Source organism: Phyllobates terribilis, unplaced genomic scaffold (assembly GCF_046119375.1).
Source record: "Phyllobates terribilis strain yellow unplaced genomic scaffold, ASM4611937v1 Scaffold_1__5_contigs__length_1240528914, whole genome shotgun sequence".
Lineage (NCBI taxonomy): Eukaryota > Metazoa > Chordata > Amphibia > Anura > Dendrobatidae > Phyllobates > Phyllobates terribilis.
In genome coordinates, this window is record NW_027362761.1 from 399,438,454 (window position 1) to 399,457,924 (window position 19,471).

Here is a 19,471-nt window from a genome sequence, read left to right on the forward strand (position 1 = left end):
TCACTAGGCAGGATCCCATAACACAGCAAATGCAAACTATCGCTGCACCCCTGCTACTTTCCAGAATGTCTTCAATGTTAATACCGAATTGTTTGAGGCGGAGTTGGGGTATTTGAGAACAGACTGATTTGTGGAATTTAACTGTATACCGTAAATTATACTTTCCCCAACTACCCATTATCTCTGTATTAATTGCTCCAGTTTTACGATGTTTAAAATACGGATATTCCTAAGACATGAAATATCGTTATATAGGTTTAATACATGGTCAAGGACATTTTTTTGCTTTTACACTAAGTAGATATCAGTTCTCTGACAAAACACATCTACGTCACATTTCTCAACGTTTTGACATTGCAGATATTGTTCTGACTCCATATAGACCATAAGTTTCGGAGATGTGAAAGTAGAAAAGTTATGAAAAATATGCAGCAGACCTTATGTAGCAGGGCTTCTCAATCTTTTTGTTTTGGAGCTTCACCGTTAGTGGTGCAAGATTTATGCCAAAATCAAGAATACTTCCTTTTTTTGTTGTTTCCTGAAGTCTGTGTAGCATTAAACAAGTACAAAATGAGTCACTCATAGATCTCTGCAACCAGGTAGTAGATCGTGATTTCTGCTATACAAACCAGTGCATCATGTGTAGATAGCACAAGCAATTGGACAATCGCAGATTCAAGTCCCCTAAGGGGATTATTTAAATACAGTAAAAAGTTTTTAAAAATGTTAACCTTTTTTTTTTTGTTTTGTTTTTTTTTTCATATTACCCCACCCACCCTTTTGCCCATTGAAAATAAAAAAAAAATGCACATATTTGGTATATTATTCAGAAGTGTCCGATCTATAAAAATATAAAATTAATTAATCAGATCGGTAAACTGTAACAAAAAAAAATTAAGCGCCAGAATTACATTTTATTTGTCCGCTGCAATATTGCTATAAGAGGCGATCAAAACATCATATCTACCCTAAAATGGTATCAGTAAAAACGTCCTATCAGGGTGCGTAAAAAAATAAATCCCTCACACAGCCACATAACTCAAAAAATGAAAACATTACAGGTCTCGAAAAATGACGACAAAAGCAAAAGAAAAAATTTTCATGCAAACTTCCGAATTTTGTTTTCACCGCTTTAAAAAAAAAAAAGTGCAATGACACAATTGTTTTTTGTTTTTTTTTTATTGATGGAAAAGTAAAAAAGTTATGGCTCTTGAAAGAAGAGGAGAGAAAAAATGAAAACAAAAAAATTGCCATGGGGTAAAGGGGTTAACCCCTTACTGGCCTGGGGCGTATTAGTGCGCCCCAGGCCATCACCCCCGGTTCAGCACGGGCTTCGGCGCTGAGCCCTCACTGAACCGGGCACGTTAGCTGATTTTTACAGCTGATATGTACCCGCAACAGCCGTGGGTGGAATCACGATCAACCTGACAGCGGCATTTAACAGCGCTGCGCCGCAAGCGTGTCTCTTACCCTGCCCATCGGTGACCCCGTCACGGGTCACTGATGGGTGGGTATGACAACCCTGGGTCTGCAGCAGACCCCAGTGGTTGTCATGTAAAGATCGTTACGAGCGCCACCTAGTGGTCGGCGCTCATAGTACAGGAGCATTTCTGCTACATAGAGGTGATCTGCTCATCACCCCTGTAGCAGAGGCGATCAGACAGTTGCTGCTTCTAGTCTACTATGGAGACTATAGAAGCAAGCAAAAAGTGTTAAAAATATATATATATATATAAGTTTAAATCACCCCCCTTTTGCCCCATTCAAAATAAAATAATAAAAAAATAAACTCCACATACACATATTTGGTATCCCCGCTTTCAGAATTGTCCGATCTATCAATATAAAAAAAGAATTAATCTGATCGGTAAACGGCGTAACAAGAAAAAAATTCTAAACGCCAGAATTACGTTTTTTTTTTGGTCGCCACAACATTGCAATAAAATGCAATAATGGGTGATCAGAACATCGGATCTACCCCAAAATGGCATCAATAAAAACGCCAGCCCGGCGCGCAAAAAATAAGCCCTCACCCGGCCTCAGATCTCAAAAAATGGAGACGCTACGGGTCTCAGAAAATGGCGCCATTTTTTTTTTAATAGCAAACTTTGGATTTTTTTTTCACCACTGAAATAAAAAAGAACCTATACATGTATGGTGTCTACAAACTCGTAATGACCTGGAGAATGAGGATAACAGGTCAGTTTTAGCATCCAGTGAACGTGGAAAGAAAAAAAAAAACAATTGTGGAATTGCAATTTTTTTTTTTAAATTTCACCGCACTTGGAATTTTTTGTCCCGTTTTCCAGTACACGATATGGTAAAACTAATAATGGTGTTTAAAAGTACAACTCATCCCGCAAAAAATAAGCCCTCACATGGCCATATTGCCCAAAAAATAAAAATGCTATGGCTCTGGGAACAAAGGGGAGCAAAAAACGAAAATGCAAAAACGGAAAATCCCAAGGTCGTAAAGAGGTTAAAGGGTTTATAGTATTTTCATGTACAGACATTGGAGTTGATTCATCAAACTGTTTGCAGCAGAACTCTGGCATAAAACTGAAAGGTTGGAAAAATAAATAAATGAAACTCTGCGACTTTTGGTATTTTTATGCCATCTCTAGCATCTTTATGAAAAACAGGCTGAGTTCAAAGGGATCGGCATGGCTGAGCGCTTTCTGGCAAATACATCATCATTTTACACCAGGACAGTGATGTAAATGATGACAGAAATGTACTCAGGTTCTTGATTGGAGTGTATTTCTGACGTTGACTCATGGCAGATGAAACATGCGGCGAAGTCATTAAACATACCTCTTTGACATACTGTACTCCAGTGCACCCTTGATCAAGAGTGGTGTACAAATTGCACATCTTGATGAATCAGATGCTATACATTGATGTGGAGAGATGCCCATCATATTTTGAAGCAATAAGTCGGTGACTGTATGCCCTGGATGGAAGATGACGATCTTCATCTGTACCTTATTTTAAGGACTGTATTGGGGCACACTTTTCTCTGGTAGTAGATACAGATAACAACCCAATGTGTATAAGTGTCAGTCAGATGTATCCGGATAGTCCTGACAGTCTAGGAAGAAAATGTTTGTCTTGACCTCGTATATTAGAATGTAATACAGGGAGGAAATGCTGCATTGTCAAAGTATTTAAAGTGAATCTGTCACCATGCTTTTGCCGCTTCTTTTGAGAGCAGATACACTGATTCCATTGATGTCACTTACTGAGCTGTTTGCTGTAGTTTTCATAAAATCCCTGTTTTATCTGCCAGAGATTATCACTAGAGGACTAGTAAACCGGCTGCAATGTTGTCTTCTATAATCATGAGCTCTGTTTAACCACGCCCTCTGAAACTGATTAGCAGATTTCTGCCTATGCATAGTGTACACAAAAAGCTGTCAATCAGTGGTGTGGGTGGGGTTAAATTCAGAGCACTGGTAGATTTACAGCAGGTAAAAGTGAATTTATCAAAATTGCCGCAAGCCACCCAATAAGTGACACATCGCTGGAATCCGGGTCTCTGCCCTTACATTATGCTCCTTTCAGGGTAGCAAAAGCCAGGTGACAGGTTTCCTTTCAGAAAACCACAACAATCTCATGTGGAGATATGTCATTAAATATACAACTATTCCCAGTTATTTCTTGAAACTACTATTTTTCATTTTTTATGTTGTTCGACTATATTACACACTTGTATTGCACATTTATAATATACATTTTTTTATATATAATTTTTATAAAGCGAGAACAAGAGAATGCTATGGCAAGACTTAAAAAGCAACAAGAAGAACTTGAACAAATGAGATTGCGTTATCTGGCAGCAGAAGAGAAAGATATGGTGAAGAACGAACGTCTAGAGCTGGAGGAAATCCGAAATGAGCTAAATAGGTACCAAAATGAACTCCAGTATTTTTGTGTTTGTTTGTGTTGCTTCTCAACTACTGCATTGTGCATGGCTGAGGGGGTTAGTAACAATGGACTAATGGAGCCCCCTTAGATGCTACGGTCTCTATTAACTTCAGCAGCTGAGGAATTGGACGTAGCTTCAGCTACACTCTGGTCAGCATAAAGGATGAAAACATCCCCTAGAAACCCATGACATGAAAGTATAGTTAATAATATAACTTATATTAAAAAAAAATCTTCAGTTTTACTCAAATTAGTTGATGCAAAATGAAAACAGCCCACGGCTAAAACTACATCTAGTATTTTGTATGACCTTTATGATATTTAACCACTTCGCGCCAGAGCCTGTTTTTGCCTTCGTGACCAGGCCAATTTTTTCAATTCTGACCACTGTCACTTTATGAGGTAATTACTCTGGAACGCTTCAATGGATCCCCCTGATTCTTAGATTGTTTTTTCGTGACCTATTGTACTTCATGATAGTGGTAAAATTTCTTTGATATCACTTGCATTTATTTGTGAAAAAATCGGAAATTTGGCAAAAATTTTGCAATTTTCAAACTTTGAATTTTCATGCCCTTAAATCAGAGCGATATGTCACACAAAATAGTTAATAAATAACATTTCCCACATGTCTACTTTACATCAGCACAATTTTGGAACCAAATTTTTTTTTTGTTAGGGAGCTATAAGGGTTAAAAGTTGACCAGCGATTTCTCATTTTTCCAACAAAATTTACAAAAACATTTTTTTAGGGACCATATCATATTTGAAGTCAATTTGAGGGGTCTTTATGACAGAAAATACTCAAAAGTGACACCATTCTAAAAACTGCACCCCTCAGGTGCTCAAAACCACATTCAAGAACTTTATTAACCCTTCAGGTGCTTCACAGGAATTTTTGGAATGTGGAAGAAAAAAATTAACAATTAACTTTTTTCACAACAATGTTACTTTAGACCCAATTTTTTTTATTTTCGCAGGGGTAACAGGAAAAAATGGACCCCAAAATTTTTTGTGCAATTTCTCTTGAGCGTGCTGATACCCCATATGTGGAGGCAAACCACTGTTTGGGCGCACGGCAGGGTTTGAAAGGGAAGGAGCGCCATTTGACTTTTTGAATGTAAAATTTGTTTGAATAATTAGCGGACGCCATGTTGCATTTGGGAAGCCACTAATGTGCCTAAACAGTGGAAACCCCCCACAAGTGCCACCATTTTGGAAACTAGACCCCTTAGGGAACTTATCTAGATGTGTGGTGAGCACCTTGCACCCCCAGCTGCTTCACAGAAGTTTATAATATTGAGCCATAAAAATAAAATTTTCACATTTTTCCCACAAAAAATGTTTTTCATTCCCTAATTTTGCATTATCATAAGGGTAACAGTAGAAATTGCACCATGAGATTTGTTGTACAATTTCTCCTGAGTACGCTGATATCCCATATGTGGGGGAAAACCACTGCTTTGGTGTACGGCAGGGTTCGGAAGAGAAAGGAGCGCTATGTTGGCTGGGATAGGCAGCAGACACCATGTCACATTTGAAGAGTCGCTGACATGCCGAAACAGCAGAAACCCCCACAAGTGACCCCATTTTGTAAACTACACCTCTCAAGGAATTCATCTAGGGAAGTAGTGAGCATTTTTTAATTTTTTAATTTATACCATTGGGCAGTGAAAAAAGCATAATTATATTTTTACCACAAAAAAATGTTTTACTCTCAGATTTTACATTTTCACACAGGGCAATGGGTAAAAATGGTGCCGAAATGTGTCACACAATTTCTTCTAAAAGTGGCAATACCCCATATGTGGCTGTATCGTACCACTCAGCCATACGGCGAGATCTGGGGGGGACGGAGCGCTATTTGACAATTGGAGAACAAATTATTGTAGAATAGGCATTTGGATTGGGAGCACAAAATTTTCTGAATTTCTTTTGGGGGGCAAGGGCCATTTTGCTTTTCCAGAGCCTTTCTGCTACCAGTAACTTGGAAGTCCCTTATATTTTTAACAGATGACGGACCTGAGTGGGGACTAGCTTTTTTTGAGGACTGAGTTGAAGCTTTTATTGGGAACATTTTACGTAACATTTATCCGGCGCTCTAGGCTGAGCACTTACATCGGGGTTTCCATCTAAATTTCCAAGTGATGTAATTCAAATGAAACCCCTGCAGGATCCATTCACTATAATGAGGCAGCAGAGTTACTCTGGACTCCGTCTGGCCTCTGTTTTGTGGTGTCCTTTTTTTCAGAAGTGCACAAAACTGTGGCCAACCGCACTTTTATGCACGCCTAAAATAAATGACACCGTGGGATCACAGGCCAGACGGCATCCACAGTGGCCTATATCTGCCTCATTACAGGGAATCTTCCGTCATAGGTTCCGGCTGAATCACATATTTCAGAGATTTACACGGAAACTCTGGCGTAAGTGCTCAGCGCAGAGCGCAGGATAAATGTGTGCCGAGACATAATAAACAAATCAGTAGCAGGTGAAGAATTGGTTTTATTTATTTTTTTACGCCGTTCCTAGTGTGATATAACTGATTAGATTACTTTATTCTTCGGGTCAGTGCGATTACAGAGATACCAGATTTATATTGGGTTTTTATGACTGACAGCTGTCACACACTAAGAGACGCTTTTTTTTTTTGGAAAATCTAGTTTTTGCATCGCCATATTTTGAGAGCTATAATTTTTCCATATTTCGGCCGACAGAGTCATGTGACGGCTTGTTTTTTGCGGGACGAGTTGACATTTTTATTGGTACCATTTTTGGGTACGGGACATTTTTTGATCGCTTTCTATTCCGTTTTTTGGGAGGTAAAATTAACAAAAACCAACAATTCAGGAATTGTTTTTTGAGTTGTTTTTTTTTATGCCGTTCTGCGTGTGGTAAAAGTGATCAGGCAGCGTTATTCTTCGGGTCAGTACGTTTACAGCGATACTACACTTACTGTTTATTTTTTTAATGTTTTGACGCTTTTACACAATAAAACAATTTTATAGAACAAATTTTTTTTTTGCATTGCTTTATTCTGAGTGCTATAACTTTTTTATTTTTCGGCTGATGGAGCTGTATGGCGGCTTTTTTTTTTGCGGAACAAGATGAAGTTTTCAGCGGTACCATTTTTATTTCCATTTTGCTTTTTGATTTCATTTTTTTCCACTTTTTGTTTGGCGATATGAGGAAAAAGCATAGTTTTTTGCTCCGTATTTTATTTATTTTTATTACGGTGTGCACAGAAGGAGTTAATTAGTGTGACCGTTTTATAGCTCGGGTTGTTTCGGACGCGGCAATACCAAATATGTGTACTTTTTTTATTTTTGCATAAATATACGAATTTATCGGTTTAATATTTTATTTATTTATTTTAATTTATTTTGTATTTTTTTTTAACAGCTTCAAAACATTTTTTTTTACTTTTTTTTACATTTTTACTTAGTCCCTGTATGGGACATTAATTTTTATTTTTCTGATCCCTGATCTCATGTAATGTAATAGACATATATTACATTACATGAGATCTTCACTGACTGTTTCACACTGTGTCTCCTGCCTGGCTTCAGCTGCAGGCTGCAGGCTGAGCCAGGCAGGACACCATATATGGCAGAGCTGGAGGCGGTCATGTGACCTCCAGCTGCCATAGCAACCCAAGGTCCTGGAAGGTATCAGGGGTCGTCGGAGAGGTAAGTGGACGACCCCCTCTCCTCCTGCTGTCTTCTATATGCCGCGATCACTATAGATCGCGGCATATAGAAGACAGCAAAGGGTTAACATCACTGGGACCTGATCCAATCAGGTCCCGATGATGTTCCCTGTCAGAGCTAATGCTCTGCACTGCTCCTGCCGCGCTTGCAGGACCCTGGGGGTCCTGAGCGCTGCGGGACCACCCACAGTTTTTAAACATCCGCGCTGCACAGAGCCCAGGCAGCGCGGACGTTTATCTACAGTGGACGGTCGGGAACCGGTTAAGGACGGCACCAAGTCGTGTAGGCATGGAAGGAACAAGTTGGCGACATATTCCAATATCTATCGTTTTCCATTCTTTAAGAACGACCTCTTTTTGAGTCTGGATTGAGAATGATGATCAACTTGTCTCTTCATGATTCCCTATAGGTGTTTTGGTTGGGTTCAGATCAGGAGACACTTGGCAACTTAATCTCTTTCACCCTGTTCTTCTGCAGAAATGCAGCAGCTGTATATTTTGGATTATCATGATGTTGCAGAAGTGGATGTCTACCAAGTGCACAGAGTGATGTACTGCACTAAATTGAAAGAGAAGATGCTACCATCTGTGAATTCATTATCCCATCAATGAAATGTAGCTGTCTATGAAGCTCTCTGCATTGAGAGATCTGGTAGATCTGCAACAAATAAAACAGTGATTTTATGAAAATTGCAGAAAGCAGCCCAGTAAGTGACACTGCTGGAATCTGCGTCTCTTCTTTTTCATCATGCTGATCTCAGATGGGGTAGCAAAAACCTGGTGACAGATTCCCTTTAAAGTCACCCAATTTCTTACCAGATTTGACCTAGATTTTCTGTGTGCAAAAGACTAATTGCTAAGTATGCCATGAGTTCCTCTGGTAGCAGGGACTGCTCAGTTCTATGGATCTGATTATGCAAAGAGCCACTTCAGAGAAGAGGACTTGGCCTATAGCACCACCTATTGGATGTAGCAATGCTAAAAGTCAATATTGACCCTTTAACACTTTTTATAATTAAATGCTGAAATACATTAATAAATTCATGCATTATGTTGTCTTTGCTGCTCTGATAGGTAATTTGTCATATGAACGTCTCTCATTTCACTAAAACAGAAACATTTTCTGTTTCCATTAGACTCCGGCTGCAAGAAGACCAAAAACAGCCTGAAACTTCTAAAAGCCGGGAACGAAGAGTGACAACCTCAGGGTCCAGGCCACAAGATGAAGGTTTGGATGACTTCCTGTCTCGCTTAATTGAAGAGAGGGACACCTTATTAAGAACAGGCGTCTATACTCATGAAGATCGGATCATTAGTGAGCTGGATCGTCAAATTCGAGAGACAATGGCAACGAGGAGTATAAGATGATGATTTAGCCATGTTTGGCCAACATCTACCCACTGTGCTCTAATGAATGATGATTACTATCCATGGTTCAATTTCATCTGCATGTTAAAAAAAATACAAAGGGCTAGGGCTCTATATTGTTTTTTAAGCATCATATTTTTAAATTTCTTGTACAGATCAATTCATATTTTTGTAAAATTGTAATTTAAGAGTGTACTAAAAACCTGCTCATTTCTATTTATGACCTTTTTTAAGTGCTGCTTTTTGTTCTGTGTTTTTTTTTTCTTCTGAATGTGACAGTGCAATGAATAATGTATGCCCTATGTAATTGATTTTGAAAATTGTAAATTCTGGCTGGTTTTGGATGGTTTGGAAATGTTTAACAGTACCCACAGTTTTCTAATAAAATGTTCTAACGGTTAATATTTTGATATGTTCTCTTAGAAAACTTGATGGCAAATAATCAGAAACAGACCGTCCTATTGTTTAGTTTAATTTTCAGTCAAAAAGTATTTGACGCATATCTGTTCTTTCACACACAAGCTGTACAAAAGCATCATCTTGCTGCCATCACCCATCTGAACAAGTTAGTACTCTTACGCTTCAGGAGCAATGTAAGTGTACGCTTTTAATGTATTGACCAGTCTAATACGCCAAGACCTGTCCTGGTCCTTTGCTTTGTAACTTGCTATCCACTCCCTTTAAGTGACTTATTCCCATTCTGGCCTTCTGCTAGCAATATAGTTGCAGGAACTTGCCTTTCCTCACTTTGCAACATGCAGTGCTCCTGCCATTATACAATGGCTATCCTGCCCTGAACCGAAAGCAAGCCTCTCTATCTATCTGCTTCTGATCTCCTGACTGTCAAACCACATTCAGGCATACCAACTTCCATTAATCCGTCTGTGTCTCATCCCTGGTCCTAGAGACGTATTACACTGGACAACATACTATGGACAACAAGTTAGACAGAATGGAGACACCTAGTAGCTGACACTAGGTGAATTTTCATGGGTAAGACAACATACTATTTAAATAAAGTGACTTTCATTTCCATTATTTTTTTTTTAGAATTGACATATTTAAATGTACTGCCGAGGCATGAGGGGGTCCAGGTAATGAGATCTTCACTGATTGCTCAAATCACCACTGTGATGCGCTTTCTTCTACAAGCAGCAACGCTCAACTTTTGCAGGAACAGTCTGGTGAGTAAGCTGAATAGAACGTCTGAGGCAGACTCATAGACTATCTTGAGCCCATATACTGCTTTGTGCATGTGCTAATGTGTAATATATATGTACAGTACAGACCAAAGTTTGGACACACCTTCTCATTTAAAGATGACCTGGCCTCCACAGTCACCAGACCTGAACCCAATCGAGATGGTTTGGGGTGAGCTGGACCGCAGAGTGAAGGCAAAAGGGCCAACAAGTGCTAAGCATCTCTGGGAACTCCTTCAAGATTGTTGGAAGACCATTTCCGGTGACTACCTCTTGAAGCTCATCAAGAGAATGCCAAGAGTGTGCAAAGCAGTCATCAAAGCAAAAGGTGGCTACTTTGAAGAACCTAGAATATAAGACATATTTTCAGTTGTTTCACACTTTTTTGTTAAGTATATAATTCCACATGTGTTAATTCATAGTTTTGATGCCTTCAGTGTGAATGTACAATTTTCATAGTCATGAAAATACAGAAAAATCTTTAAATGAGAAGGTGTGTCCAAACTTTTGGTCTGTACTATATACCTTCTATCCTGGTATATATGTCCCTAAAGAAAATTCCTAAACCCGATGTCACAGAAATGGCACAGTGCTTAGCGGATGAAGTAAAATGGACAGAACCCACATCAAGCTGTACCTTACAGGACTGATAAAATGCAAAAACCCAAATTCTGCTTTTTATTAGATCAAGGTTATGCTCACATACCTCTCCTTGGTGAGCTCATATGTTAGTTGGTTGTGGGATGTGCTAGGTCTGTTAGAATTTTATGAGATCATAAAATCATAATCAGAATATCTTCGCCCCTGAAGGTAACAGGCAGTAGATATTGTCATCATGTTTCCTATCGCGATTTTACCTTTCTAAGGAGATGAAACATGGCATCTTCTATCTGAACAATATTAAGTTGGAGGGATTAGAATAGCATTACAGTGATGTGAGTGAATGTGTTATGTTTGTCCATTTCCCATAAATATCGGATTGATGCGAGCCCCAATATTCATCACTGACCACTGGCTCCAAAAAATCTGGGAACCAGTGCTTTGAACTGAGGAAGCTATTGCCTCAGAAGTGTACTGCTCCGCCTGTGCGTAAACAAATCCCAGTCTTGGTGAGTGACTGGTATTCAGATCAGATCTGTTGTAATTACCTGGTCACTACAGGAGGTTTTTACTTCAGTTGAGGTTGAAGTGTCACGTCTGCCCTGGCCGGCTCTCTCCAGTGCTACTGCAAGTGATTGACAAGTCTCTACCATAGCAAGAGACCGGTCAATTACCTTTAGCAGCACTGGTAGAAACTGATCAGGGGTGCAGTTGGATTAGTTTATAGGAGAGACCTGTCAATAACCTGCAGTGGCACTTGGAAGAGTCGGCCAGGGATGAAGCCAGACTAGTCTTATCTCTGCTTATTGTCCTTGGCTAGATCTTTAAAATATATGTTTTCTGATACACTGGAGCATTTCAGAGAAAAATATCAAGTCCATACACTAGACTTTCAGAAGAGATCAAAGATGAAAGGCTGGGTTTCATCATTGGTAGTAGTAGCTCTGAGACCATTCAGGTGCAACAACTGATGCGCCGGATGCCTGGGATCAGTTCTGGCATTAGTTTCTTTCCATCATTTTTGTGCAACGTCAGAGGTAAAAACAGTGGATAGCCTGAAAAATGGAAACTAGGCTAAAGATGACACTAAATGTTTCCAGGTAGCAAGCATTATTTTGGAAGAAAATGAGTAGCAAAACTTTAAATTATAAGATCACACATAGGCCTCATTCAGATGTCAGTGATTTTTCTCATATGCAAAAAAATGTTTAGATTTTTAATAGTGTTTTGGTTCAGATTTGGATCATCATTGTTTGGTCAGTGAATCACTTGTTACCATCAGTCTTTCATCAGTAGTCTTTTCATGTGCAAAAAAAAATAAAATGCAAAGGGAACATCACACAAATTACACACTCATGGCATGCGTGTGCGGTACGTGACCCATAGAATTGTTTGGGCGATTTTGATCTGCGTTTCCGATCAAAATCAGACGTGCCCCTATGATTTTTTCAGGAACACACAGTCCACATAAAAATATGGACATGTGAATCCCTAGACTATAATGGGTGTGTGTTCTGTTTGTTAAAAACATTGATAAAACATGTATGTGTGAAAATGTACATCTGAATGAGGCATTAGGTTGGGAAACTGTGCTTGACTTCTGGACATTACTCCAAAAATACAATTGAAAGAGTATCTTGGACTACATAGCAATGCTTATCCCTACAGTTGGGGTTATTTCCCACAGACATTGTAATATGGCTGCTAAATTGCGAAGAAACTTGCAAATGAGATGGTTTGAGAACTTGTTTCTTAAGTATTTGGGTGGTAGAAAAAAAATATAGCAGTCAACACTGAGTTGTAGACATTAATTCAGATGCGAGTGTCTAGAGACGGCCTCAACTTTCAACTGCACTGTCTGGGAAAAAAAGTGTTTGTTGTCACAAATGTCTGTATCCATTCAAAAGCTGGGAACCGTCCAATGGTTGGAAAATTCTGTATGCATCAGTCTATATAGAGGCTCATTTAATGTGTCCCAGGGAACTTGTGCCGAAATATGAAGCCAAATTGAATCTGGACGCTGCAAACTCCATTCAAATTCTGTCCACTTTATTGCTCTGTAACCACTGTGTAGCTGTCTGAGTGCAGTGCCTGAAAAGCAAAAGGGTTATTAAATGACCCCTGTCTCATCAAATTTGCTTTGGAGCCAAAATTAGTTTAAGTGGGCTTTTTTGTTTAAAATATGTGTAATCTTTATTGCCGTAGTTCAGAAAAGAATGTAGAAGGGATTATTTTATAAAAAAAGATTAATAGGATTGAGATTTGTTTAAATATGTTAAAAATTTGCTTTCATATCATATATGCTCTAATTTCAGTTTAAATACAATGAAAAAATGTTAGCTTTATCCTAGTCCATTGTAAATCATGAAAAGGTTTTGTGTAGTATTTTGTTTTGCTGTAAAATTGTATATAATTCTTTAAATTAGAATTTGAGCAAGCAAAGTGCCACTCCAGCATTTTTGTTGCCCAAATAATGTTTACTCATCATCCACATTCTCTATTTAATCTACATAATCCCACCAGTCACATCTATAAATTTACCCTACTTTATTATAGAAAGTTGGGTCATCTGATCCTTAGTTTGACTGCCAGTTCAGTACATGCACTAATGTGTAGACAGGAAGTCAGTTTATGATTTCCTGTTAAGTCGAGTATGACCTCATGTATGAAATTCCCTTAGTAGCTCTTTCACCCGTCCCCTTCCAACCCACCAGCTCTGCTCTGTCCCTCTGTATGTTCTACCATGAAGCTAAACATGTCATTGAAGACTTATGAATCTGTCAAGAAAACCTGTTGTTGCTGCCTGTAGCTCATCATATCAATTCATGCAGCTGCTTTTATTTTGTATTCTGCTCTTGAAAACAAAGATAGTTCTTATTTTAGACAGGTTTCATAAGCCTGTCAATATATTTTCTACTTTATATAAGAGAGCAGTGATATAGTAGGTGAGACAGGTTGAAACTATGACTCTGCTACATCCTGTACAACACATGATATAATGAGACCACTGTATACATCACATAGTATACAATGAGACTGCTGTCTATACATCACATAGGATACACTATTACTTTGCTGTATACATCACATAGGATACACTGAGAGTCTGCTGTATACATCACTCAATCCCCCCCCATCTGACCTATCCATCAAAGTCAATGGCTGCCCACTCTCTCCAGTCCCACAAGCTCACTGCCTCGGGGTAACCCTGGACTCTGATCTCTCCTTCAAACCACATATCCAAGCCCTTTCCACTTCCTCCCGACTCCAACTCAAAAATATCTCCCGGATCCCCACATTCCTCAACCAAGAATCTGCAAAAACATTAGTGCACGCCCTCATAATCTCCCGCCTCGACTACTGCAACCTCCTGCTCTGTGGCCTCCCCTCTAACACTATCGCACCCCACCAATTTATCCTAAACTCTGCTGCCCGACTAATCCACCTGTCCTACTGCTATTCCCCAGCCTCTCCTCTCTGTCAATCCCTTCACTGGCTCCCCATTACCCAGAGACTCCAGTTCAAAACCCTAACCTTGGCATACAAAGCCATCTACAACCTGTCTCCTCCATACATCTGTGACCTAGTCGCCCGGTACTTACCTGCACGCAACCTCCGATCCTCACAAGATCTCCTGAGATCCTGCTGTATACATCTGTATACATCACATAGGAGACACTGAGACTCTGCTGTATACATAACAGGAGACACTGAGATTACTTTGTACATCACATAGGAGACACCAAGACTGCTGTATATACACCACCTAGGATACACTGAGACTACTTTATACATCACATAGGATGCACTGAGACTGCTGTATATAAATCACATAGGGTACACTAAGACTCTGCTATATACATCACCATGGAGACACTGAGACTGCTGTGTATACATCACCTATGAGACACTGAGACTGCTGTGTATACATTTCATAGGACACTGCTGTGTATACATTTCATAGGACACTGCTGTATATGTCACCTAGGATATACTGAGATTTTGCTGCATACATCGATTGTGGATGCACACAGGAGTTGGGTAAGTCCATTCATGTGGCATCTCATATTCCCTATAAGGCTCCATAGTATGTAATGACACGTTAGGTGTCACTGTCTTTGAGATGTCACTGGTGATAATGTCATCAGGAAAGTTGTCTGGGACATAGTCTAATGGGTCACATATATGGGAGCAATGCATGTGGTGATGCCACAGGAGTTTATAATGTCATAAAGGGTACAATCAGAAACATTCCTAATGTATCCTTATTACAGTCCAAAATGGGTGATAATATTTGATCATAAAGGCTATTGGCTCTATAAACATCACTGAGATTGTAGCTGCCAGACTACTGTAGCAGCTGTACTTAGAGCCAGGGGTTGCAAATATTAGAGTTTGAGATTCGATGGAGATGGTGCATGTTCCATAAAGCTTCCACCTTTGGGGAAAAAAATCGTACTTAACTGCATGTAATTGGGGTTAAAAATCATTATTGCAATTGGGTTTCTTTAACATTTTTGCACCTTTTGACTTCTACAGCCTCTGTATTTCTTTATGTATTGTTGGCTGCAGAATTAGTTAACTGAGAATCCATTTGTCAGCCTGCTGTGATGGTCTGACAGGCAGTTTGCAATGCTTTTGTCTTCTTCTGTACTCCTCTCAGCTTATTTAAGACCACATCACAGTTGAATGTTCAGGGAAACAAGGGAGCCTGTAAAAGCTAAATTGTGCAACAATTTTAATGAAACCTGACTGCAAAAATTATGTTTAGCCCCAAATCTATGCATTTAAGTGGAAAAAAAATATGAATAATTTTCCCCAAAGGTGGACAACCTAGAATGAGTGTCATTGGTTTGGAGATTTCACCCCTGAGCTATAGTAGGCTTTTTGTGGGGCTCCAGTACCTCAAGCACCCTTAATGGGAGTCTGTCAGCACAAAATGAGTGTCCAAACTAAGCACAGCACCTTGTAGGGAACATAGCCCTTATACAAATTATACATTCAGTGCATTAATCCGTTGCTGCATTTGCCCGAAATTCGTGTTAATTAAAACATGCTAATGAGGTGCGTGGTGCACCCCTCACAAGGATAAGTAGTTTAGTGCACCTTCTAACTTACTTGTTTTCTATTTATTGGGCAGCATGGTGGCTCAGTGGTTAGCACTGTTGCTTTGCAGCACTGGGGTCCTGAAATTAAATATCACCAAGGACAACATCTGCAAGGAGTTTTTGTTCTCCCCGTGTCTGCATGGGGTTCCTCCAGTTTCCAAAGACATACTGATGGATAATTTAGATGGTGAGCCACAATGGGGACAGTGATGATGATGATGTCTGTAAAGCACTGCGGAATATGATGGTGCTTAATAAGCAACGCATAACAAATAAATAATACACTTATCTCTGCCTCCTCTTTCTTGATTGACAGCTCTAACTCCTGTGAAGTATATGTGTATGACAAGTACACTAGTGTTCAAAATAATAGCAGTCCAATATGACTAACCAGATTAATCACTGTTTTTGGTATAAATTATATTACCACATGTCAAACAATTTACCAGTTGGTGCAGTAGATTCTAAGAAAAACACCAGACTCAGCATTCATGATCTGCAGGTTTTTGAGTCTGTGTATTTAAATGAACAATTGAAAGGGGGTGTGTTCAAAATAATAGCAGTGTGGAATTCAATTAGTGAGGTCAATCATTCTGTGAAGAAACAGATGTGAATCAGGTGACACTTATTTAAGGGTGAAGCCAGCACGTGTTGTACATGCATTTCCCCTTGAAAGCCTGAGAAATATGGGTCGTTCAAGACATTGTTCAGAAAAACAGCATACTTTAATTAAATAGTTGATTGGAGAGGGTAAACCTTAGAAAGAAGTGATAGGCTGTTCAGCTAAAATGATCTCCAATGCTTTAAAATGGAAAGAAAAACCAGAGGGACATGGAAGAAAATGGAAGACTGTCATTCAAATGGATCGAAGAATAGCCAGAATGGCAAAAGCTCAGCCAATGATCAGCTCTAGGATGATCAAAGACAGTCTCAAGTTACATGTGATACTGTGACAGTTAAGATATGTGCACACTGTGCGTTTTTGTTGCATTTTCACAATGTTTTTGCAGCGTGGAAATGGGCCAAAATCGCTAGGGAATCCTTGTGCCAGCTAATGCAATGACAATCCTGGAGTGCTGTGCACATGAACAGGAATTTTTCCTGTCAAGACTGGCATTGCGTTTAAATCTGCAGCATGTCCATTCTTTGTGCATTTTTGCAGAATTTTTCACCCATTGACTTCAGTTGAGTCAGTCAAATCTGCAGCAAAAATGCAGGTATAAAAATATTTTTGGATTTGCTGCAGATTTTTGCTGCATATTTGACTGGCTCAATTCAAGTCAATGAGTCAAAAACGCACAAAAAATTGCCCGCAGGAGTCTACTCCTGCCATCATCCTATGGCCGTTCCTGCTGATAACAGCGGAAGCAGGCGCGGCTGAGGGGAGGAGTAGTCTCCTCAGCCGGCGCCTATGCGTAGTGTAAAAAAAAGTTAAAATAAATTGCTATTAAAATAAAAAACACATTATACTCACCTACTGCCATCATCACGAGTGTCCCACGGTGACTCAATCACCCGGCAGCACTCTGTACACTGACGGGAGAGCGATCGCAGTGTATAACGCTGAGCTGCCGGGACTGAGGTCACTAGAGTTCAATCAGCTGATGATCAGCTGAGAGCTCCGGTGACCTCACTTACGGCACTGTGTGAGAACTTTCTCATGCAGCACTGATGTAGTAAGTGAGGTCACTAGAGATCATCAGCTGTTTGAATTCCAGTGACCTCTGTCCTGTCAGCTCAACGCTATACACTGACAGGAATGATTACACTCCTGTCAGCGTATAGAGTGCTGTCCTCTAGAACAGTCACACCAGTGATTGCTGGTGTGACAACTGTAGAAGTCACCCAGATCGTAGTGGGACACTGGATTATGTCATCACGGCGGACAGGTGAGGGATATGGTTGTTTTTTTATTTATTTATTTTTTTACAGGTGACAATGGCTTCAGCGGAATGGGTGTTAGGTGAGGATATGGTGTTTTTTATTTTTAAATAAATGATTGAAACCATGTGGAATTTTATTTAAAATAAAATACTTTATTCTGGCTGTGTCTTTATTTCAAAAACTTTACTACGGGATTAGTAACGGGGGCGTCTTATAGACCACTCCATTACTAACCTGGGCTTCATGTCAGTTGCTAATACAAGGCTGACATGCACACCAACCCTATTACCCCACTTGCCTCCGCACCATGGCAAGTGGGAAGAGCTGAGGCTAAGCGCCAAATTTGGCGCATCTTATTGATGCGCCATTTCTGGGCTGGTTGAGAGTTGATACTATTAGCCTCAGAGGGGGCCATGTTCCATGCCCCTTCCCAGGCTATTAATATCTGCCCACAGCTGTCTGCCTATCCTTTGGTGGTTAGATTTTATAGGGGGATCCTATGTCAATTTGTTTCTGGGGTACCCATGTAATCTAGCCAGTAAAAGCTAAGCAAACAGCTGTGGGCTGTTATTAATAGCCAGGGAACATTTTTGGCTAATGGCCCTTTCCCTGGCTAGTAATTTCAGCCCCCCCAGTGGTTGGCTTTCCCTCTACTGGTTATGAAGATGATGCTGGAGCCCACGCCATTTTTTTGCTGCGTCCAAAACACTGCGTTCTATTGAACACAGGCAAATCCACGTGTGTTCACTGAACCATGCGGATTTACCGCATTCAATACATTCTAGTGGTCAAATTGATGTTGCGAAGACTAGCGAGTCTGCAAGAGAAATTGATATGCTGCGGTCCTGAAAGATGTGCCACATGTCAGTGTCCGCGGGTGAGCAGCCGTATCAGATGCACGCATGATGGACATGGGATTTCTAGAAATCCCATCCACTATGCTGTAACATGTGGCCGCTGCAGGTTTGACGCTGCATAAATATGCAGCTTCAAACCCACAGCATTTCTTGATCATGGGCACATACCCAAACTCATCCGAAGCATGTCAATTTCTGTAGTGGAGATGCTAGTCTCTGCTGCAGATTTTTACAGATTGAAATGTTGCATATACTGACAACACTAGTGCAGCATTAGGAGTAATGGGATTTGACTTAATGGGATTAGGTGTCACTGACTGGCTTTTGTTATGAAGAGGTGTCAGCCAGACACCCTCATTACTAAGTAAAGAGTTAAATAAACACACACACTGAGAATAAAATACTTTATTTGAAATACAACAGAAACATTCTTTAATCATTTAAATTAACCAATATACTCACCCCAGGTTCGACGGTAATCCAAGGGTTAAAGCGATGTCCAACGTTTCTTTTTTCAAATATCTTTATTTAGCTCCAAAAAGCATTCATTGCTCTACAAAAACGCATAAAAAAGGCATAAAAAATGCACCAAAATCGCTGCAAAACTTGCATTTTTGTCACAGTGTTTTTGCTGCCAAGAGATGCAGAAACCTTGCAGAAAGTTCTGCAATCAAATAATGAACATGCGCACATAGCCTCATAAGATGCCTATGTGAAGCTAATCTCTTAGCAAGAAGTCCCTGCAAAATCGCACTTTAAAAAAAAGACATGTACTGAAGCTAATACAATTTGCCAAAGAACACATCAACTGGCCTAAAG

General features: G+C 39.8%; 1 protein-coding gene across 1 annotated transcript in view; it reads left to right on the plus strand.

The window, feature by feature from the left end:
• CEP120 (centrosomal protein 120) overlaps positions 1 to 9,406 on the plus strand; it is a 104,769-nt gene extending 95,363 nt beyond the window's left edge. Inside the window, exons 19-20 of the mRNA XM_073676815.1 lie at positions 3,761 to 3,906; positions 8,773 to 9,406. Of these exons, the coding sequence (XP_073532916.1) occupies positions 3,761 to 3,906; positions 8,773 to 9,004 (378 nt within the window). The 3' untranslated portion in view covers positions 9,005 to 9,406. The remainder of the gene's footprint in view (positions 1 to 3,760; positions 3,907 to 8,772) is intronic.
• Positions 9,407 to 19,471: the final 10,065 nt, after the last annotated feature.